Source organism: Thermobia domestica, chromosome 18 (assembly GCF_964235325.1).
Source record: "Thermobia domestica chromosome 18, izTheDome1.hap1.1, whole genome shotgun sequence".
NCBI lineage: Eukaryota > Metazoa > Arthropoda > Insecta > Zygentoma > Lepismatidae > Thermobia > Thermobia domestica.
Window position 1 is genome coordinate 132,586,679 of NC_137471.1, and position 24,856 is coordinate 132,611,534.

At 35.5% G+C, this 24,856-nt stretch overlaps 1 protein-coding gene across 2 annotated transcripts in view; it reads left to right on the top strand.

Annotated features, from left to right (window-relative positions):
- LOC145674938 (N-acetylneuraminate (7)9-O-acetyltransferase) overlaps window positions 1–23,562 on the top strand; it is a 146,736-nt gene extending 123,174 nt beyond the window's left edge. For both annotated transcript variants that reach the window (XM_081745196.1, XM_081745197.1), the window contains 4 exons: window positions 1,132–1,368; window positions 5,789–5,895; window positions 11,218–11,434; window positions 15,663–23,562. In XM_081745196.1, the coding sequence (XP_081601322.1) occupies window positions 1,132–1,368; window positions 5,789–5,895; window positions 11,218–11,434; window positions 15,663–16,007 (906 nt within the window). In that variant the 3' untranslated portion in view covers window positions 16,008–23,562. The remainder of the gene's footprint in view (window positions 1–1,131; window positions 1,369–5,788; window positions 5,896–11,217; window positions 11,435–15,662) is intronic.
- The last annotated feature ends 1,294 nt before the right edge of the window (window positions 23,563–24,856 follow it).

The following is a 24,856-nucleotide window of genomic DNA, read 5'->3' on the forward strand; positions in this document are numbered from 1 at the left end:
GCGTGGGGTTCCTGGTTCTATCCCCGGCCAAGTAAGCTTGTTGTGGACAACATTGTGTCCGTGGGTTTTCCTGTTTCCTTCCATTTTTTCATTCCACCATTTCTTCCATTATCATTCATTTGCCTTAATCATCGTCTCCCTTAGCTTAGAGGGCATAAACGGGCATACACGTGGGACGTTAAACTGAAAGATTTATTTCTCTAGTGATCACCAATAGTTAAAAGAAAGAATTGTTGATATTAGTGATTTCTTCGGAAAGGACTAAGTTAAATAACGTCTAATAATCTTTGTGAAGTCTAGTTCTTTAGTTGGAAGTCGATAATAACAGGAGTTGAGTTTGGTTTTGAGTTTAACGTCCCGTTCAGCAGCGAGGCTGTACGAGACGTGGACCTACTGATCAACGTGAAATCCGAACCACATGAGCTCCCGCCGGGAATCGAACCCAGGTCTCCCACGGAAAAGGCGTGTACGCTAACGGCTTAGCTACGAGGGAGCTCGATGATAATAGGATTGGTTGCCGAAACCATGCCAGGAAAGCAAACATCCGAAAAAGATTCCCAGAGCACACAAAATAAATAAATAATGTTAATTTTAACATAAACGTGCCAGATTTTATCTGTATCAAAATATTAAATATAATGTTTCAGGATCAATCTAAATATTTGTATATATAAACTGTTCCGAGTAAAAATTCAAATAGTTCATAAAAGCATATGGCGCATTTCCTAATTTTGTATTCAAAATAACCAGTGCACTATCTAGCGAAATAAGTCAACTGTTTTCTTCTGTTAAAATAAATATTCAGACTATTTTGTTGTGTGCTAATTAATTGAAATTTTAAGGAACAATTTGTGTTATTTTTGTGAAAGAAACAAACACGTCAAAAGTGATAATATGTTGCTGTCCTGTAACAGTATAGATAAATGTGTTAAATAGGAAACTAAGTGAAGTATTAATTGCTATCATGGTTACTTTTGTCGTTTAATAGTTTTTGGAGATATGAAGTTATTTCATAGTGTGCAATAACTGATTCCATTCATTGTTTTAAATTAAGTTGTATGTAGATTATTATTATTAGTTGTTGCTTTAAGTAATATTTGGATAATCACAATATAACTGTCTCTGTTGCAGGTTCTTTTCCGGCTAAATTTCATGACAGTTACATTATGTTTGTGTATGAACAGGCCATACCAGTTCTATTATTTTGTTCCCTTGGTATCTTTCTGGTTCTTAATGGTGTATTTGGTGCTTGCATTACCACCTCAAGTGACGGCTAGCACAAGTGAAAGCAATCCCCTTCAGTATCTTTATTTAGTACTAAAGTTCGTTGGATTTTTCAGCGTTATTACAATTTTATACATGTCAGAGGTAAGTAAACTTACGAAAATATAGAAAATTGAGTATGCATGGGTATTGCGTGTTCTTAGACAGGTCAGCGTTAATGAGACTATTATTTTATGAGAAATATGAGTTCTGTATCCAATATTATATAAATTTCTCTGTCAGGAACTGTTACATGCAGTTTTTGACAATTGAATCTTTGTAAGCATTAGGGTAATTGACGTTCTCTTCTTAATCTTAAAAGCTGTTTATTGAATATTATTTGTTGAGTGTTGTTGAAGCATTGGCAGGGATGCCATGCTCGTGATTTTTGAAAATTTGTGTTGAAATTGTCTTTGCATTTAGGCCTAGGAGTGAGTAAATAATTCGTACCATTTTGGAAGAATGTGTGACCTCAGTTATTCATAATGTTTAAAATGTGTTATTTTAAATGTGAGGGTGGACTAGAAAGTTCGTGGCCTGACCTACAAAATTAAAAAATATTTGGATAAGTTATATTTTATTTTTTCATGTAATCCCCCTCTACCAAGCTACATGTACGCCACTTCTCCGGTAACGCTTCTATACCACTTTTAAAACAGTCGATCCCAGTAGAGCGTTTTTCACCTCTACATCTGAAGAAAATCGCTGACCTCTAAAAAACAGGGTTCATACACTACCTGGAAAACCTGGAGTACCTGGAAATCTCAGAGAAATTGATTTTGGAAGAAAAAATCCTGGATAATTCAGGAAAATCGATCATATCTAGTAAAAAACCTGGAAATATCAGGGGAATTGAGTTCAATATTTTTGTATATTTTGAATGTATTCAAGTATGGAACAAAAGTATTTACTTATTAATTCCCTTAGTAGACTTCGCAACTTAAATTTTATTTATTTTAATTATTTATTTTCTTGTGACTCAGTATTTAATTGCAATCGTTCATTGGGGAGAAGGGTGGCCATTCTTAAAATATATATTATTCTATATATATATATATATTATTCTTAAAATTTATGTGTTCTCTTACTGTTAGTTTCTTCCACTAGACCTGGAAATTGCAAAATTAATACCTGGAAAGCCTGGAAAATTCAGGGAAATTGAGTTCAATACTTTTGTATGAACCCTGAAAAACTTTTTCAGGTTTCTAAATAGGTGAAAGTTCGTGGGGATCAGATTAGGCGAACAGGGCGGGTGCGGCAACAGTTCCAATCCACAGGAATAAATTTCTGCTGTGGATGCAAGGGACGTGTGAACGCGTCTTGGTGAAACAATACCTTTCTTCGCAGCATTCCTGGCCTTTTAATTCTTATTTCCCTACGCAAACGTCACAGAAGGATGCTCTAGTATTCAGAATTGACAGTCTTTCCCTTTTCCAAGAAAGCAATCAGGATAATTTCCCTAGCATCCTAAAAACAATTACCATAATCTTGTTTGCCGACAAAACTTGTTTGACTTTCTTTGGAGCAGGAGATCTAGGTCGTTTCCATTGCTTCGATTGTTGTTTTGATTTTGTTGTATGATGGTGTACTCATTCTCGTCTATAGCTACGAATCTACCAATAAACTCCTCTGGATCACTTTCAAACAGTTTGAAACAATCACGGGAAAGGGTAAGTCGATTGCGTTGGTGTCCAACTGAAGGCAACTTGGGTACCCATCTCGCGGACACCTTAGAAAACCCTGTTTGTTTACGATAATGGTTTGTCCTCGCTTGTAGGAAGTACCCATTGTCTCAGCTATCTCTTGAGTTTGGATTCTGTGGTCATTCAAAATCAGGTCACAAATTTTATTGACATCTTCTGTAGTGGTCGACGTTGAAGATGTCAATAAAATTTGTAGTGGTCGACGTATTAGGCCCGTTTTTGCAGGTACTTAATGACAGATCGATGCTCAATTTTCTCCATGTCACAAATTTCCGTCACTTCCGCCGCCTTAGCGCCTTGTAAATTCCACACTTGAAATAATAGAGAAATTAAATTTTACAGAAACCAACGGATGTAGCTACGCAGCTAATATATACAAACATGAACTAATTACTTCCTTCCTGGTCAGACCACGAACTTCCCAATTCACCCTTGTATTGCCATCGTTCAGCGAAGTAACTCTTTCTTATTGGTACTACTGTCTACTAAGAATTATTCATAGCAAGAAAGCTTGGATTCCCTTTTCTTCATTCATGCTGTGAAATAGGGTCTAACAAAATACTGCATATAGAGTAACTCATTTAAAGAGGATAAATTGAAGGCAGAGCAGATATATGGTAATAGCTCGATTTTTTCATCTGTTTGAGTTTTTGTCAGACTACGTTCTATTCTTTGCATTTCCAACTTGAATTCGAGTTTTTCCTTTGTTGGTGGTTTCCGGCTACTGTTAGAAAACAATATGAGTTCCATGCTTCGAGTCGATCGTCTACAACGTATCGTCAGATGTAAATTTTCCAATGTACTAGACTATTCATATTCCATTAAATATAGAACATCGTGATTAGTATAAGTAACTTGAAAAACTGTCTTATAGTATAAAAATAATCAACTTTTCTTTTGCAATAACAATTTGCATTAAACTGCCTTCTTGTACATTATCTACTATACAGATAGGATAGTTTTTTACCCTTTGGTATTAATGATAACATATAAAAGGTATACAGAAATTAAAAAAAAAAAAAAAAAAGTTTATACTTCAATAGTGGTAGACGGAACATTTCAAAATCTTTGAAGTTAATTGAATGTTATGACGAGAGATATGCTCCGGGTGTATTACTTAATATCAAGAGAAGTTCAGTTTCCTCAACTTGTTGCTAATGGTGGTGGAATCCTTCCTAAACGTGCAAGTATAGTGCGTTCTCGCTATCTTACTTCTCCATTTCGCGAACAACGTATTATAGTAGCTTTTCATTAATTAAATCAGAAAAGAAAGATAAGCATTTAATTTCGTTGTCTTTCTCGTGGATAGTCACATTCATTGTTTGAACGTGAATCATGTGTTTATGTAACAGAAAGGTCATGAAATGTGACACTAACTAGAGTTACATCCGAAACACCATTCCACTATTCCAGACGTTGATTCCCAGCAGAGCTTAAACTGCGAACACACACTATCCAGACCTTTAATAATTTGATAACGAGGAAGCTCTTTATTAAGTGAGATTATAGGACTTCCATAGAAAGGGAAATTCAGTTTCTAATAAGAAGTATACACACCTATACTATCAGTTTTCGTTTTCACGCGAACACTTAAATAGTATGCCATGCTGACATTATTTGAACACTTCGGGAGAGGTGTATCAGAATGTTTTGTAGGAGTGTCCTGAAACAAGTGTGGAGTGTTATTTTAAGGATATACGTATTATTGCATTAAAATACGCAATTAACCCATTGGTGCATGTGATCTGAAAAATCGGATGTTGTGGTAATTACGTTTTAATTCATTATATCCTCACATCCAGAACGTTTGCGAACAAAACATTGTTGCTCGATCCTTTAATAGTCGTGAGAGGGTGTTATTGTTCTCGAAAAACTTGTACTTTGGTTTTACAGGGCAAATCCTTCAAAGGCGGCCATTGTTATTGAAATATCAATAATGTTTGAAGTACATGACTGTTAACGAAATGTGAATTCGTTGTGAATAGCTAAAACCGTTAACCAAAGTAACCAAGTGTTAAGGTTGTATGAAGAATAAAGTGTTATTTATTATAAAAACATTGGTGAAATATAGGCCTTTTAGTCAAATATTTCCCGTGTATATGATATTTTTCATGGCGCTTGCCGCACACTACAATCGAAAATTTTAAGTAGAATCCGCTACAGTCGTTTAAAGTGCTCTAAACATACCCCAAAATAATAAATTGTACGCAAATATTACCTCTAGGAAACATCATGCACTAATGGGTTAATTTTATTTAAACAAATACACAATTTAAGGACTAAAATTGAAAAAACAACGCTTGACGTAACAGCACTTTTTTGTGGGCCTGACCCGCTCCAACGCCATCTGTTAGCGATTGGCTAAACTACGAGCACGTGGTTAGCGCGCTGCGTTGCCCTGTCTCTTAACAGTTGTATCAAGAGCTTTCTAGACCTAATGGCCGTCGTGGCTTGTATTCACGTGACACCCCAGTTTGCCTCACGACGTTGGGTGGACACCAGAAATTGGGAAGCACCGGCCGGGAATCGAACCCGGACACACAAACGTGAGTCTACGCTCTAACCATTAGACTACGGTGATTTAGGAACAACACTGTTAGTATAATTTTGACACCAAAATTTTCCATAAATATAATTATTTACCTAGTATATGCCTTAGGGAATTTTAACAAGATAGGTTGCTATGCTTCTGAATTTTACATTACACTATGGTGAACGCCCACTGTGTTCGAATTGACATAATGTGTATGTAATTTTAATCTATTAAAACTCGATTTAAAATCAAGATTATTCAACATATAACACGCTCATTTCTATTGCAGGTATTTTTTGAGAAAGTTTTCGTAACGCGCCCATGGAAAGCGCTTTTTGTTACAACGGATGATGATATACATCAGTGGTGGTTTAGATGGAAACTCGACCGATACAGGTACGAATATTACGTCCAAATTTATTTTCTGTTTATTATGAAATAAAAATTAGTTAGTAAAAATAATTATGCATAAGTATTGTGAAAATCATATAACGCAATAATGTATTTTTTAACAAATACAAATGTGCTGGATTTCTAAGAGAGTTGGAATAGAATACTTCCGGAAACGGAATGATAATGCACGTGGCTCCTGATTGAAATTCCAGTGCTAATAGATTCTTTAGTGCTGACCTAACATCTTTGAGTTTTACGTCCCACAGTTATGCCGGTTAGGCTAAAGGAGAGTGCTGACCTAACATCATGTGGCAACTTGACACCTAACTCACTTAGGAAGCGGTAGTGAAAAAAAAAAAGTCGAAGAGCTGACTAAAGTTCAATATGTAGTCTGGCAGCCAGGGCACTGAAGTTTGCATTGTAGTCTGCGCATTGTCATTATTATTATTATTATTATTATTATTATTATTATTATTATTATTATTATTATTATTATTATTATTATTATTATTATTATTATTATTTTAATTATAGTTCTTCCTAAGTGAGAATTCGACGGGTGTCATCTCATCAGCCTTGGGCAAACCAAAATGGCCGCCATCCAATATGGCAGCTACAAGCTGACCCTAGACTTGGTTTTGAATGGCTGTATCTCCTAAACTACTTGCCCAATCTTTATCGTTCAAACACTAGTAAAAGATAAACAGAATAAAATATGATATCACTCATTACGAGGGGTGCTAATAAAGATTGAACCTTACCAAGAAAAAATTGTGCTAGGAAGCTTAAACTCCCACACTTTTCCACATAATCCCCGAGTAGGTCAACGCATTTGCGACATCTGTCCTGCAACTTTTTAAGTCCTTGTGAATAGAAGTCTTTTGTCGGTTGCTGTAACCACTCATCTGTAGCATCAGTTGCTACTTGAACACTCTAAACACGATGACCTTTGAGATATTTTTTGAGATTTGGGAACAGATGATAATCAGATGGAGCTAGGTCCGGCGAATAAGGGGATGAGGCAACACTTGAAAACCTAGGGTGACCGATGTGTCCTATGTTTCAGCTGCTGTGTGTGAGGAGGCATTGTCGTGCAAAAGCAGAACACCTTTGGAGATCTTACCACGACGTTTGTCCTTGATGTTTTCGTGCAATTCCTCAAGAGACCACAGTAATATGCTGCATTAACCGTTGCACCCACTGGAAAATAGTCCTTATCCCAAAAGATTGTTGCCATTTGTTTCTGTGCAGACCTCTGCACATGGCACTTCTTTGGGCGGGGAGAAGAACTATGCCTTCATTCCTTAGACTGTTCTTTAGTCTCAGGATTATAACAATAGATCCACATTTCATCACCAGTTATAAGTTTCTCCAAAAAAACAACCTTACTTCTTGCAAAATGTTCACAAACTGTCCGCGAAGTTCTCAGTCTTTCCTGCTTTTGTTCCTTCGTCAGAAGTTTGGGAATCCACTTTACTGCAACCTTCCTCCTATCCACATCATTATGAATAATGGTACCAACTCTCACGTGATATGACCAAACATGTAGCAATCCTTTTGTCTGATATTCGACAATCTTCCATTATCATGTTCTGGATAGCTTGCACATTTTCGGGAACAGAGACAGAAAGCGGCTGCCTCTGGGTTTCGCACTTTCAGCATCAAAATGGCCAGTTTTGGAGTTTGCGACCCAGCGTTTGACAGTTGCATATGGCGGCCCACGGTCCCGAAAAGTTTGTTTCATTTCATCGTAGATCTGTGCACCCTTCTCTTGGAGGAAGAGAAATTTCATGACGGTCCTATGTTCCTCTTGACTGAAGTTTGCTGGAAGTAGAACCATGTTCACTTCTGAAATGAAAAAGAAAAGGATGTTAGTGTCATAGAAGATTCCATTTTGCAACATAGTCTATACAGATCCTGCCCTATATACCCTGCTCATTTCCTTCCTAGCTCAATTTTTTCTTGGTAAGGCTCAATCTTTATCAGCACCCCTTCGTATTACTCATACTAAAATTAATACGGAGAAAAATAATTAAATATTTAGTTTTAAGAACAGCTTTCCAATCATATATTGGAAAATCGTAAGCAAACGGCTAGAATAATCGCAAAACCTTGTAGAATAACTATTCTAAGATTCAATACATCAAATTCGTGTTAATTTGACGTATGATTTATTTGGATATATTAAAAGATAATTAAGTTACTGACGGTAAAAAAAAACCTTAAAACCATTGTTTTTGAGTGAAGGACTTATTTAAAAGACATATCGCTATTTGTTTTAAATTTCGCTAACCCTTAAGAAATATGAAAATGATGTGTTTACTCTAGTTACATGATCAAACTAAGTAAAATTAAACGAATTCAATATGGCTGTTAAACATTTTTCTTATCTTCAATCTAAAGTTATATCTTCGGAAATAATTTAACAAACTTCCTAGCTTTACACTACATACAACAATACACAACTTTGAATATTTGTATTACATGCACATTACATACACGTAGTATACAGTTTTCAACTTACATGCTATACTTGTGGATTTTTTTTTTTTTTTGATGAATAATATACATTTTATTTTACTCTACACACATTTAAACTTTTCCAAATGATATACGTATATTCATGAATTTTCAATGCTATTATTACTCTTTTCGTCGTTGGTAGGATAAGTGTTCAAAAGTTTCATGAAGCTGTTCTCACAAGTATCGTTGTTGTTGCATCCACAGAAAAATTGTTCAACTTAATTTTCATGTGAAACAACCACATCGTGCGATGGAACTCTTAGGTTGTTGTAAATAACCGCAACGTATCATATATAGAATACTATGTGGAGGATATAGTTACATTATCTGGAAGCATCAGTGGCTGTAAGAATTTTCTTACGCCATCTCGAAACTAACCTATTCTAACGGTTGTAGCTGAGGTGGCGACTAATCCATTTCATATTTCCAGATGCAGCACTTAAAATGAGCCCTTGTAACATTCTAACGCAATTCGCCGATATATTCATCTGGTAGATAAAAATTACGCCTATATAAGCTTAAGCACTAATCTGTATTTTTATGTGCAAATATCACTGATTTGTCATACTAAAGGTAACTGGTAGAATTGAGGCGTTCTGGGAGGTAAGGGCGGCAAAAGTTATATGCAATCTGAACGCTGGGAAATCACATTTGAGGTGTTCGAGTGCTAATACCAAACTGCTCTGTGGTAATCAGTTATCCTGCTTATATATGTAGTTTGTGGAAGTCGTTCCTGTTTCCTTTAGAAAATAAACGTTTCAAACTAAATGGACGATTATTTCGACCGTTCAGAGTATTTTCAGCAAACAAGCTTTTCTTTGGGTTAACCTTTCGAAGATGTTTTAAAACTGATGGGAGAGAAGAGGACGCTTCTAGCCAGCGTCCTTCGTAGAAAAGCCAATTGGATTGTCTACATCTTGCGAAGAAATTGTCTTCTTCATACTGCCATAGAAGGAAAGCTGGAAGAAAAGCGAGGAATAGGAAGAAGAAGAACACAATTAATCGAGGATTTGAAAAGTAAAAGAAAAAGAAAATATTGGGAGTTAAAAGAGTTTAATGCCTTGTCTTCTGATGTTAATGCGCAACGGAAATAGATTTTTGGATTAAAGTCGTCCAACGCAGAATTCAAAGAAAACCGTGCTAGGCGACTTTGAATGGCCCGAGTCGCCAGCTTAGAGCATAGCTCCAAGCAACAGTAACGCATCCAAGTTCGGAATGTAGAGAGCCCGTACCCCAAGGAATCGAACAGTGAAATCACAAGTAAACATACCATGAAATCCAAGTTATAAAACGATAATTAGGATTCAATGTATTTTGTATTGAAAGCACATGTAATAAAATTTGTTATTACAAAATGTAAATTTACAAGACAAGTATATACATAATATAATATCACATTATCTGTGCATATTACTATCTCTTCGCTCGCTGACTATCTTTGATTCGCTCATATCCAACAACATATAATCGCAAGATCATCAAGATAAGGTTAAGTTCTTCATATCTTGGTAGTAGTATCTAGTTAAATACAGATCGTTAGATTGATTAGTTATAGTAATGTGTTGCCCATAATAATCAGGAAATGGCATTAATTAGTATACAGCTGTAGTTAACAATATCGCTGGTACTTTTATTGTTCTCTCAAACTTTTGCAATTACTTTCCAAAATTTCATATTTCATTTTATATCAATATTCATCATTATCAGCATACAACATTTATTAAACTTTGCAATATATTATACGAAAATTAACATACCTCAATCTGGATAGCAAACAATTAAAAGAACACGGCTCCAGCACAAAATCCCCATGAATAAACTGGTAACACAGCTGAAATATGTGTATTTCCTAATAGATTTCAGGCATCACTACCATCATTGACCTTATCATCGTGAAAGCTTGTTGGATCAAAAATTTGATAATACATGTAAAGCCATCTTCTAATTTTGCTGCAGATAACGGTTTAATGTTTACTTAAAATTTTGACCAAGCTCCAATAAAATTAAATTTCGTAAGAAGTCATCGAAGTTTGTTAACGAGAACCCGAGACGGGTTCACTTATTAGAACTCTATGATTTCAAAAGCCATCTTTCACATTACAATCACAAATACAAAATCATTGCACTTCAAAATTGTTTTCAGAATGTTCAATTACATTTCCTGATCGTTAAACCCTGCAGTTGTTTATTTTTAACAAAAGAAGATAATGTATCATAGCTACCCTTTCTTTTTTATCAACAAAATTTTTAAGGTGCAGAATTAGATTCTGTTCACCATTGCTTCGAATTAATATTGAATTACTAAACATTATAAAACATAACAAAATCAACAATACATTATTAACTCAGAATAGATAAATAGTTAACAAGAAGTTACACAAATTAAACAATTATAAAATAATGTTTAACCCTTGTAATGTCCTCGTAGAATACGGGGCATTACAAGAGGAAGCTGAAAATCTAGTCCAGGCCCAAACTGAAAATTATATATATTTCGGTCATTTCGATCATTATATATATATATATATATATATATATATATATATATATATATATATATATATAGTCCCAGGACATGCTAAAAGGCAGAATACTTAATAATAATAATAATAACTCTTACTACCCGAAACACCTTAATTCAATTTACAGAAAATTCTGACATATCATTTTTTCTCATTCGACACTATCTTAAATTAAATAGTTAAAATGTTTTGTTTATTATAACTTATCAACTGATACACGTTTTTGTATGATGAAAACTTATTCCAGTTATGATGACGATCGTGTCTTCTTTTATTTCAGTACTTCTTATGGAATGATATTCGCTTTCGCATTCCTGTTGGCGCAGAGATATAACCTGGTGGATGATAATAACCATAGCAATTTATTTTCCCCAGGGATCGCCCTGTCTGCAACTTTAGTATCTCTACTTGGAATAGGAAGTTATACTGCATTTTCATTCCTTTGTCGCAACAAATTGGAATGTAATGAAATCCATTCCTACGTTGTTTTCGTGCCTGTAAGTATGATTACTGTCAGGTTTTTGTAATATTGAAATCAGATACTAAGCTTACTTTGTACATTCTGTCTGAAGTGTTGCAGGCTTTTCATGGATTGCATCAGACTTGATGCAATGGTCTTTGGTGTTGGTACTTTTCAATGGTACGTTTACATTACAGGACGCATTGTGCCATGGTGTTGGGAACGTCTGATGAGACAAGATCCAGAAAGGTAAGATTGGGTGAGCCTCGAGGCCAAACAACAGTAGATGATCCACGTATTTACCATCCGGAAAAATACTTGGTATTCAAAAATTCTTATACCTGGACCACTAAATGTGGCGGGTTCCGTCGCATTCGAAAACGGTTTATGGAAGAACCTTGTCGCTGCTTTAAATTTTAGCATATCTACCTGTATCACCCCTAGCGAAAACGAATGGGCCGATTATCTAGTTAAGAGGCCTAATCACTGCGAAATTAAAATACCGCTAATTTTACAGTAATATAATATCTTCAAATAAATAAAAGATAATCGAAATGTGGAACAAGAGCTCGCTAGACAATATTTTTTTGCATGAGGTACCGTCATCACGAGTCACCTAGTAGCTTTCCGTTTGCAGCCATTTCTAAACGCAAAGTAAATGTCGATTTTCTAAATGGCTGGAAATTAAAAGCAGATAAGTGAATTGTGAGACTTCATAAAGATCACGTGAATTTGGACTTCCTTAAATGGAGAAGTTTTGGTTGTTTGCTGTCCCATTCACTTGAAATTTTGCATTATAAGAGAAGCACACTCTGTGTAAGGAATCATAATTTTCTTTGATTGTAACCAATATTTTGCCGTTTATATCATCGGCATGGATGCGTTGAGCCAATTGAATCTTGTAAGCCCGTGGACGCACCCAATCTTTTTGAACAGTATGAACAGTGGATCAAGAAATACGCAGCTCTAAACTAGTACTCGAATTTAAATTTCCTAGGATATCTTCGCAAATTGTTTAAATCCTTGTAATGTTTTCTTTCCATATCTTTTGCTTCAAATGCATCCCGCTGAAGAGTACTGACGTAGTTGATACATTGTCGTGACGTTCCAGGTTAAACTCACATCGAAATGCACGTTGTACAAGTTTGACAGACAAACATAGGATATTTTCTGGTACAGCGTATATCCCTATCTGTGCTCATTTTGCACATGCGCAGCACATCAACGCCAGAATCAGTACTAGCGCCACGCTGCTGTGGTTTGTTAAGTTGCTACAAATATCTTATTTATATACAGGGTTTGTTCCAGAAGTAATGCGTCACATTACTTTCTAATGCGACTACCCGTCGCAGGGCGTTGTTGCCAGATGGCTTCAAGCGCCCGAAGCGTCAGGACGCCCAATACAGTGAATTCCTGTTTCAAAGTACCGTCGAAGTCGCGATAGAGAAATTTCTGGAGCATCGATAGATACGCTATCAAATTTTGCGTCAAACTAGGCAAGAATCCAGGCGACACTTACCTGATAATTCAAGAGGCTCCCCGACAAAATAAGTTCGCGGTGGACAACATCGTACGGATTTCCTCGAAATACTTCCGTTTCCTCCCACTTTCTCATTCCACCAATTCTTCCATCTTCATTCACTTGCCTTAATAATCGTCTTCCTTAGCCTCAACATTTCGTTTTTCAAGAGGCCTTCGATGATGACTGACCAAGTCCCATTTGGACAGGTGGCACAAGTTGTTCAAAGAAGGCCGAGAAAACGGCATCGATAAAGCCCGCTCTGAACGCTATTTCACGTGACGATGACACTTTGGCCCGAGTGCGCAAGTTATTGAATTCTGATCGAAGAATGAGTGTTCGGTTCTCAGGTAACATGTTATACATTTCTGAAGGTGTTATTCACCGAATTGTGACCGGAGAGTTGCAGACGTTAACTGAATTTTACCTGGAAGTCCTCAAAAGACTAAAACAATGACTGAACCGCGTCGGGAGCGAGATCAAGGATTCGTGGAAAGTTCCCTATGACAACGCACCCAGCCACACCACCGTTGTCATGCACGACTACCTAACCCGGATCGGGGTCACAACAGTTCCGAGACCACCCTGAAGTCCGGACTTGGCTTCACCATTGACAACGTCAAAACGACTTCCACGAGGCTTTTAAAGAACATGTCGTTCAGGAATTCCAGGGGGCATACAACGCATGGAAATTTTGCTGATACAGGTGATCATACTTTGAAGATTTTTAAGTGGTTGCACGAATCTGATCAATAAACACTTAAAAAATGACGCATTACTTCTGGGACAAAACCTGTATATATCCATTACTGACTTATCCTTGGAATCAACTACAGCCGAAACTATAAACGTTTATTTTATTTAATGTATAGCCCGGCCAAGTTAAATTTAACCTAATGTATGCCCAAGACTTTCTTTCAACAAAACATTGAGAAAACTCTATAAATCTCTTCAATGGATAATGTAGAGAAAGAACATTATAATTTTAATTATACTCATCCCTCGGTCTTTTTAACGGATTTGGGAAGAAACGGGCAAAATCTGGAGCAGCTGATTGAATTTGAGAGTCCTTGTTTTAATTAAAAATGTTGAATTTACTGTATTGTAATGCATTTTTGCAATGTATGGGTACTGTCAGACTGAATAATGTGCTTGTTAAAAATATAATTCTGTATTATTCCTTTTTCTTTCGTGATGTAAATGTGGATATTAGCCAATGCAGGCTTACTGTGGGAACTTACGAATAATCAGCAACATTGGAGCGATATCGTCCTTTTTTTTATCCGTTAAAACCAGGGATGAATGCTTCAAGTTTCAATACACAGTGTGTCTACTAAATTTCAAGACTGGCAACACCGTAAGACAACCGCTGGAGCCACCAAGCGGTTGTGTGTATCTTTTAGTACCGAGTGTGTTGTGTACTGTATTAAGAGTTCACGAATTTATGTTCCGAATTTTGTTAGTTACAGTTATTTAGTGAACTACGTTTTCTTTGTTCGTCATGGATAGTAAAGTGGAGCAGAGAGTAGCCATCAAGTTTTGTGTAAAACTTGGCAAGACAGCGACGGAGACCATGGACATGATTCAAACAGCTTACAACAATGATGCTCTGAGCGAACATTTTTGTGTGGAATCGTCGTTTTTGTGAGGGTCGGGAGGCGCTCACGGACGACCTTAGACCAGGCCGTCTCCAATAACCGTTCGAACTGACGAAAGTGTTGAAAAAGTGCGGAAAAAACTGGTTGAAAATTGTTGTCAGTCCCTTAGGATGATTACGGAGGATTTGCACATTGGTAAGTATACTTTCGGGAAGATTATGGAACAAGATCTACAGAAGAGGAGGATTTGTTGTACATTGGTGCCCCACAGTCTGATAGCAGAACAAAAAGAAGAACGGGTATCGTCGTGTCAGGAGCGGGCACAACTGGCCGAAAATAACCCAGAATTATTTAAGAAAATGATAACTGATGGATGCCTTCCATGTTGAAAGGCAAACATTTTGACTCAATTTCGGACATCCAAAGGGCTGTGTCGAAAGAACTCAACATTGTTAGACAAGACTTCCAGAAAGGAATTCAGAAACTACACAGCCGTGCAGTTGCCTATATATAAACAAGGAGGGTCATATATTGAAAATTAGCAGCCAATCAAGGTAATTCGCTTTTGCATTATTTTCTGATAATGCCAGTCTTAAAATTTAATAGATGCACTTTGTATGCGGCAGCCATGGATCGTTAATGACACATTAAACACATACTTAGGTAACCTTAGTAAATATAACTTGGCTGGTAATGATCTCTCTGGGTGTGAGTGAGTTAATATTCTAAAGCGTACTTCATATACAGTCCTGTCCAAATCTCTTGGCGTGAAAGTGGGACGTTGTCGGATTTCGTTTCTTTTTTGTGTACATGCATAACGTGAGACATTAACGAAAGAATATACATTGAACACCACTGAACACAGAATTGTGCTTTATCTTCTTAATGGTTAAAATTTTTTTCTTTTCTGCTAAACACACACTAACATTGTGTCACGCAAATCCTTTCGAGCGCAAATAATATTTCATCCAAGTATCGGGTAAAGCAGACAGTATTAGACAACGTTGCTTAATTTGTATTGGGAATTGTGAAAAGGAGGACACACCTTAAACTTCAGTAAGTTTGAGCTGGACTGTAGATGTTAGTTAATATTTATTGTGTATTTGTCTGTTTGTATGTAATGTTCTGATTCCTGTATTATCTTTCAGATAATAGCATATATTGTTCTGCGAAATATCTCAGGAGTGTTAAGGACTAGATATTCGAGTTTTTTCGGTTGGTTTGGTCGCATATCATTGGAATTGTTTATTAGCCAGTACCACATATGGCAGGCAGCTGATATTCATGGTGTTTTGGTGTTAGTTCCCAGTTACCCAGTTGTGAACGTGATGGTGACTTCTTTCGTGTTCGTTTGTGCGTCTCATGAAATTCATCATATTACTCGAGTGTTACTGCCATATGCTGTGCCAGCAGATTGGAAGCTAGCTCTCCGAAATGTTATACTTTTTCTCGTAATCTTAGTTCCGATTGGAATACACGATGGAATGTTTTGATATATTTTTTTTCTGTTGTGTTCGTATTATCGAATATGAATTAACCAGTTAAACACTAGTATATACCAAAGATTTTTTTTTTTTACGTAATGCAAGTGTACGGATGAACTGTAAAGCATAGAATATGACTTCGAAGGTATTATTCTTATTAGCATTAGGGTTGGGAACAACTAAAAATGAGTTAAGTACGAGGGCTGATCAATAAAGAATGGTCATAAGTGAATAAAACATAATTATCTGTACTAATCCTCCAAATGTTGGTGGTCTTTTTCAAAATAGTGCCCATTACATGCGATGCACTTATCCCAACGTTTTTGCCAGTCGACAAGGACATGCTGGAAGCCATTTTTGTAGAGATCCTTCAAAATCACCTCCGCAGCTTTCACCACTGCCCCTGAAGATCGAAACGCCGTCCTCGGAGGTGTTTCTTCAAAGTTGTAAAAAGAAAGAAATCACAGGGGGCTAAATCAGAGCTATATGGAGGATGGGGTACACATGGAACGTTGATCTTTGCAAGATAGTCAACAGAATTTCTGTACTGTTCTTCACGTGTCACTTCCATTGTTGCCTTATGCGCAATTGAAACTACGTGTGCTTGAACGGCTGCCAAGGTCACATTCCTGACGCCATGGCTTTCAAACTTGCTCGATCTATTTGTCACTTCTCCCAATATACAGACGTGTTTCGTTTTCTGTGTCTTGCTGTTGTATTCACTTCATAAACACTGACGATCAGTCTTTATTGATCAGGCTACGTATTAAGGAAAGGAATTCTTAAGAATAAGTGAGCTTCTGTGATAACGTGTTTCCAAGTTTTGTGTACATAAGATGTTTCAAAAGATGTATTGAAATGGTTTGTGTGTCCTCGATAGTATCGCGTACTATGAACTCTTTCCTTTGAATAAATAAGGAAGAAAGAAAGTTGGGAGAAAAGAAGAGAGAAAATTAAAGAACAGAGAAAAAGCTAAGAAAAGTCTAAGTGGGGGCCATGATAAAATGCAGAACCAATGGAATTTAATGGAGGAAAATAAAAAAAAAATAATAATGTAACGGATAGTTCAGTAAGAGTATGCGGAGCAAAATAATTATAAATGTAGAGAAAATAATTGCATCATATAGGGAAAAGTAATTGAAAAATGAAGGAAGAAATTAATTAAAAATTGTAATATTTAAAAACTACTAAAATAATAAATGAATGAATAAAATATAATAATAAATAAAAGCGGAAATAATGCAGAATGAGAAGTGTAGAGGAGAAATCATTACAAATAATAATCTGTACTAATATATATATAAAAAAGTGTGTATCTGTGTCTGTTATCATATTTTCGTATTGGAAAAAAAGCCATTAAGAGCTACCAAAGTTTTTACACAAATAGATTTTAATAAGATCTAATCGCGTATGAAACCGTCTTTGGATTTTCAGTTTGAGGAGGGCATTCAAGGAGCTCCAAAATTTAAAGTGCGTGTATGTAAATGAAGGATATTGCCTGTGAGATAGGCAACCCAAACCTTTTGCCTGTGTTATAGGTTGTTGATCGGAGAATCGATAGGGATAATGCAAACATATTTCACACATTTCTTTCTGTACTCTTAAAGATTTTGCATAAACATTACAGACGGCCGTTTCTGATAGTAATACTATAGAAGAAATTAGCAGAGATAAAAATGATTAAAAACGGAGTGGATTTAGTAAGGTAGGTTATTACAGACGGTAAAGAGGACATGATAAGAATCTCTTTCTCGGGATCGTTGAAAAGACTAAGGGAAGAATTCTAAAGATGCGTAAGTTGAGGGTATGGTCAAATGTACTGTTGTGATAGGTTCTGTGTTCTGGCACAAGTAGATGGAGCACTTGAAGCTAGAGAAACTTCGGTGATTGTTGATGCTGATGGAAAGAGTCGCGGGAGCGTAGTTAGTAAGACATCTACGTGCCAACTGTGCGTCCCAAGTTCGATCCCAGGTGGAGGCTGGAAATTTTTCTTGTTTTGCCCTCGTTCCGATGCATCTGAGGTTACACGGAGCCTCTTTAAAATCGGTATCTGAGTCAGCATGAGGAACAAAGGCCAGAGCGAGCTACTGGTTACATCACCTCCATGAGTGCCGGAGCCAAGGAAATTTGGAGCCTTTTATCTCCATACACAAACCTTGGACCTTTGGCTTGTCCCGAGAGGACTGCCATGACTTTCTTGTAATCGAAAGAGGAGTTAAAGTTTCGCCAAAATAGAAGCTCGAGAGTGGGTATTTGTTAAAAAAAAATTATATATATATATATATATATATATATATATATATATATATATATATATATACAGGTATATATATATATACAGGTATATATATATATATATATATATACAGGTATATATCTTTTCCCTATGTTATTCATTTTTCCTGTTGACTTAGTATTCTTTTGCTCCCCTTGACTCTTACGAAACTATTTGTTCCATTAGCTTTATATTCCTTCACTAAACTACATCTGCTTTCAACCTCGTAACGTTATCATGTAACTCAGTAATTCGTCGGTTACTGGATGCTTCAACTTTTTCTCTGTTCTTTAGTTTTCTTTTTTCTATATTTCTTCTATCTCTTGTCTGGCAAAGTATTTTAGTGCTTTTAATTTAATGTACTTTTTTGATACGAATGATGTATGTTTTGATTATTTTCTGGTAAATAATGTGTATTACTATAAATGTAATTCAGAATACAAGGATTCGTATTTGAGCATGAAAATCATTACGAGAGGCAGTTCATATTAGGGATGGCCAAAGTTTTTCGGAATCGGAAATTTCACTTTCCGGAACTCGGAAAAATTATTCGGAATTTGGTATTACGCTAGCTAAGTAATACTGCTGAGGATAACAGGAAAGCGTATCAAAAACATACACAGATAAATGTCATAACATATTACAAGGTAAATCATAATTAATGTTAAAATTACTCTTTATCTGATATATCAATCAAAAATCTGTATGAACTGTATTATAATGAAGAGTGTGCCTTGACGTAACGCATTATAATCGTAATTGACATAACGTAACATTTTCTAGAATCAATAAAATACTGACTTCCTACAAACAAAGCAAAGAAATAAAATGAGTATTTTAGCGTTTAAGTCGAGAAATTTCGCTTATATTACACGTAGTGGAGCAAGAAACATACAACGCATACCGTTAATTTTCTTTTCAAGTATGCATATAATTTGAATATATATTGTAGCTATAACTTGACTTTAGAGTAATATAGATGAACCTGTTGCAGTTAGAATCTATTGCTGTTGATGATATAATTTAGATATTTATTGGTGAATGCCATTTTATTTTATCTTCGGTATTTCGAAATACAGGATTGGAATTGTCTCATTTTTATTTTATTTATTTTTTTGCGAGTTTTTTAATGCATGGATCGAAGAGTTTATAGCAGTTTACGTAGGAGTTTAATTATTATACATTGTTAAGTAAGATCATAATGTATAAAAACAGTCACCTACAATTTGATAAGTGTTCAGGTACTACTGCAAACGTAACCACATTGGATGAACAAATTTACTTATGACATAATAGGCATATAAGAATGAATGTGAACATATTTCTATATTATCTCTGTCGTTTGTATTGTATATTTAATAAAACGGACTGAAACCCATTAGTAAATAATATGTGTGTCAAGTAAATACAGATATTCAAATTTATTGTAATGTAAACTGCTTAAGGAGAAATCGCACAAATAAACTCAAAGAATTACTCACTGATGGCATTATGAAGACTTACGTAAGGAACATTACTTAGTAATGTGAAGCTGCGTAGAGGACGTTAACACTAGTAGAACGAAATTTTCGTCTCACCACTACATGTGACTTGTAGATTCACCATTTGAAGTCAGTAGAACCAGTACTACTTGTTCTTCGTAATATTGTTTTACAGATACGTTGCCTACAATCTTTCATACGAAGAACTTATGACACTCAAACATGTTTAAAGTAATACTCTAACAACCAACGACATTCCATTCCTGTAACAGAACAACGTAATCATTATATGTCTGTACTTACTAAACGACCAGTTGCAAAAGCACAAGTATTTTTGGAATTATTATCTTACATTCCAATTTGATTATAATTAACTTCACAAAAAACTGGTTATATTTCAACACTAGCACGTAAATTGAACACTGATATTTACACTATTTAAGCTTTACAGTGTATATTATTTCTCCATCTTTTTTTTTTTTTTTTTTTTTTTTTAAGTGCGCACATGTAGCTAACTCTATGAAGAAAGTTCTTGAATAGTTACCATATAGTCCTTTCTTTCTTCTTTATATCTGTGGGTTGGATCTAAAAGGGGCAATGTCACTTTTTGGCAAATATGAGATGTTCGTCAATTTTAACGCCTATAAAAAGAATATTTTCTCGCGCAAGAAAGGCAAATGTCAATATGAATGGTATATATATTCCAAACTATTTCGTGTTAAGATTTGCTCTTCTTGCACAAGAAAACATGCATTTATAGACGTTAAAATTGAAGTTTTTTTTTTTTTTTTTTTTTTTTTTTTTTTATCCCGAAAAGTGACATTGGCCCTTTCAGATCCAAGCCACAGAGATAGATATAAATAAAGATTAAACGTTCTCTGGTTCCTTCTTGATACACATTACACGTTGCGCCAAATGGTTTGGTTTATTAGTAATCATACGTTATGTTAAGTGCATAAAGTCCCTGTAGCTATAGTTTCCCCAAGATATTTGTCACTAATAAACCATTGCACTACCGGTTAGTTCATGTTCCTCATCCATTGACTTGCTGACAGATAGTAAACATTCTGTATCTGTATCGTAATAACACATATTCACGAAGATTAGTTGTATGAATCAATTCATGTCTATTTTTCGTTGAATCCTAATAACGTCTTCGTCTACACTATAAAGTGGAAAATGTTTATATATTTCCCAGATTAATGGAAGAGGATATTCGTCCGCATCTCCTTCTGTACACAAACTATAATCATGTGCTTTAACGAGCACAAGTTAATCTCGTTACTTTTCGAAATCTAATATGCACAGTGAATAGTACTTGTGTACTATTGTCTAGTCCGTAGGTGTTTATAGTAACCTCACGCGTATTTTTGGCATGAACTTGTTTGTTCCGACAGTAAGGCCTGCTATATACTATGCGATAAGTCCTAGGAAATATCTTAGGATTTATCAAGGAAAAATGTTATACATATCTCGTAGGAAATCCTATCCTTTTGTGCTATACACGTAACTATACTGCACATCCTACTGATATTGATACCAGGCGCTATACTGTTAAATTGCACACTTCTAAACAAAGCATAAAAATCAGAATATAAATTAGCAAATCATGCCTCATCAGTCCCTGCCACTCTTCATTTTGTCGAGTATTTTTGCCCTTTCATCCACGTACGGCTGGCGGGGAGAAACAGTTGTTTTCACTTTCTCTCACCTGATGTCTCTTAAATCGAAATCTTAACGAATTTTCTTTCCAAAATAGAGCGTGCTCTAAACAAGAAAAAATCTCATAGGATTGTTCAGAACAGGAAATGACATGCGATCTGGTGCCATTCGCGTTCAGATTTTCACTGGAGGAAAAACCATAAGAGATTTCCTAGGATCTATCCTATAGTGTATAGCAAGCCTAAGAATGAAGGAAGTCTCTTCCGCAAAATACACTGAAGAATCAACCACCCACCACTTGCTAAGATTAGCTTCCAACATGACACATTTCTTATGCCCCATCAGTGACCTAGAAAGTCTTATTTACATGTCTGCACTATGATTTTTTAAGATTTCTTTACCTTATATACAACTGACATGTGAATGCAACTAGTTTTTCTGCTATAATGTGTTATTTTGTTACTTTGTATGTTTCTCACCTATTAAAATAACGTTTCTAAATTAATAAAAACACTATAATTCCAGTGTCTTTACGATTGTTTACATAGTTTCGTCAATCACAGTGATTGATAACTACAACCTCAAGTGGCAGAATTCTGAGTCTTACTAACTCTGGCGTTAGAATACACATTTGTAATTTTTGTCAATGTTATAATAAATGAAGAATAATAAACTGTTAATATGTACAACGATAGATTCTTACATCCATTATTAAGGTATTGCAATGTATAGAATGCCATGACGACGTATGTTTGTGTAATATACATCTGTCTTTTACCTATGAACAGGAGAAGTATATTTGTAAAATGTAAAAAGCTCTTGAGTTATTTAGGTGTATCTAAGAAGTAATTATTTTGTATCTAAATGCAACTTTATAGACTCAGTTAGGTCAAATTATCTTCTAAGTTATACTTTTCGAGTACGTTTGACAAAAGATATACTCTTCTAAGGAATCTCAGTAATAAAATACGTAAGAAACATGAACATTTGAAAAAAAAAAAAAAAGTAGCTGACAGAAAAAAAAAATCGAGTAGTTTTTGAAACAATGCAGATGTTTATGCACCTTTGTGTCTTTAGGAAATATGTAAGTTTGTGAAAAAATTATCAGAACATAGTATCTATCAGTGAAGTGCCGTGGAAAATTAGCACGCGGGGGCGAGAGTATACGAGGGCGTCCCCGTACATATGAATGAGGTCGACAGACCAGCGCCGCGAAGCGTAGGAAAATTTTCAGAAGTAAATCCTGCTTTTCCTTGACTGTGAGCACTTCTTATTACTTTTTTCCTTCCATTTTATATATGTGCACATGCATTTTCCTGACATGAGTAACATTATAGGACTACTTCCTAAAGCAGGAAGAGGATTTAACTACATACTAGTAACATTGTAAGTAATTTCTCCTCTCTTTTTCCTTTCCTTCTTTTCTTTTTCCTTCCGAATTTTGCGCCCCCTTACTTCGGTGCCCAGGACCGTCGCCCCTTTCCCACGGCACGTCACTGGTTTCTGTTTTGATAATTTATACTTCTGATGATAGCAGCATGATATGTACGTAAATTTATTTTCAATATTTTAAAATGTAAATGTAATTTAAACATTTTCAACTGAACTTGGTTCGTAATGAGTTTATTGGAAAGACATCTTTGTAAATTGTATATAGAAAGTAAGAACAGTAAGTCTAAAAACTTGTAAAATAATGAATTTGGACGTACTTTACCTATTCCTGATATCTGTTTTATTTATAATTGTAAGCATCATAGGTACTGATCAATATAAGAAATCTTGTTAATGGGCGAAAATAAAATACTTCGACAGCGAGGACAGTTCCAGCGCCAAAATTCCTATTTTGTACTGAGAGAATAATTGTTCCCAACCCTAACTAATCAGTGAACATTAGCAATGCTTATTTTAGTCTGCAGAATTTATGATGCAGGTCACGCACAGGCGTACTTAAAATACATAATGATGGTAATTGTGATTATCAGTGCCACTACATACAATCATTCTTTCGCGGTAGATAAATAGTACGAAAACTAACAATCCTAGTCATTTTTGTATTTATTTTGTTTGTACAGTCACGTTCAAAAGTCTCTTTTCTATTATACACTTTCTTTTCACAGCAGTGGTCTAATAAATGAATCGATTTTAACACATTGAATATATCTTTACTTTTAAAAAATATCTCCAGAGCAAATCCGCTTTTGAAAGTGACTTAAAATGTTAAGTGGAAAAAGTACAGTTGAAGGTACTTTGCAGTAAAGCTTTATAAAGCTGGAGTATTTCTGTGTAGCATTTGTTAGAAAATTACAAGCGTAATTGTATATTGTTTAACAGTTCTTTTTTTGGGTCGAATTTGAATTTCTCAGACTTTCCATCTGTGAAATTTCTTTTAACAGGAGATTCAGTGGCGGTCACCCGGAAATGATTTAAATGTACAAAATGACTATTAACCTTTTCAGGACAGACAGGAATTTCAAGAAAATCGTAGACCTTTACGTTGGCGTCCTAGTACCCTTCCTAATTGTCACAGAGATATAAGTCATATCTCGTTGGAAAGCTTATGAGACACAGATTCCAACGAAGTAACTTTTGTGTCTCCCGTGCCCAACCCGTAAAAGAAGAAGACAATAAAAAAAATTGAAAAAATACATTTTGTGGGACTGTGGCAACACTGTTATTTGTCCTACGCAAGAAAAAAGTTCTCACATATACGTCTGACATAATTAGTTAATATATTCACTTTTTATGCTTGTAGCTCCTTTGGGGAAGAGTTTCCCCCCAAATACTGAAGGAGAGGCGAGAACTAAAAACATCCAACTTTTCCCCCTACCTTTCTACTGCGGAATCCCCGATGTGGATGAAATGCACACCGTTGAAAAGTTTCATCCTTTCTGAAGAGATAAAGACACCTAAATCATCTCTCTAGGTTAATTAGGAGCCGAGCTATGGAGGTTTAAACTGCTGGCTTAGTCCTTGAGTCGTTGGTCCTGAAAAGAATAAAATGACAGTCTTATAAATACCAATACTTACATAAGGAGACAAGATTAGTTTTATTTTATAAATAAAAAATACAGTCTTAAGTCAAATTAAGCAGTGTTAATTTCAACAACATTCATAATGAACAGTTATGTTAGCCTTTCGAAACGTATACTGGAAAAATTTTGAAAGGATAATGAGAATGCGATTCCCGAAACATCCTGCATTCTATACAAGGAAGATCTATTTAATCAGTTGTAGAATTTAATATATTACAGATTCCCTCTTCGTTGGTTGATTTCGAGTTTAACGTCCTGTTCAGCATCGGGGCTATATCAGACGTGGTCTTAGAGTCCATCATGGAATCCAGACACTGGGAGTCGAAACCAAGTTTCCCGCGCCAAAGGCGCATACGCTAACGATATAGCCAGGAGGGAAATTTCTACTTTGTGCACAGACTGCCATAG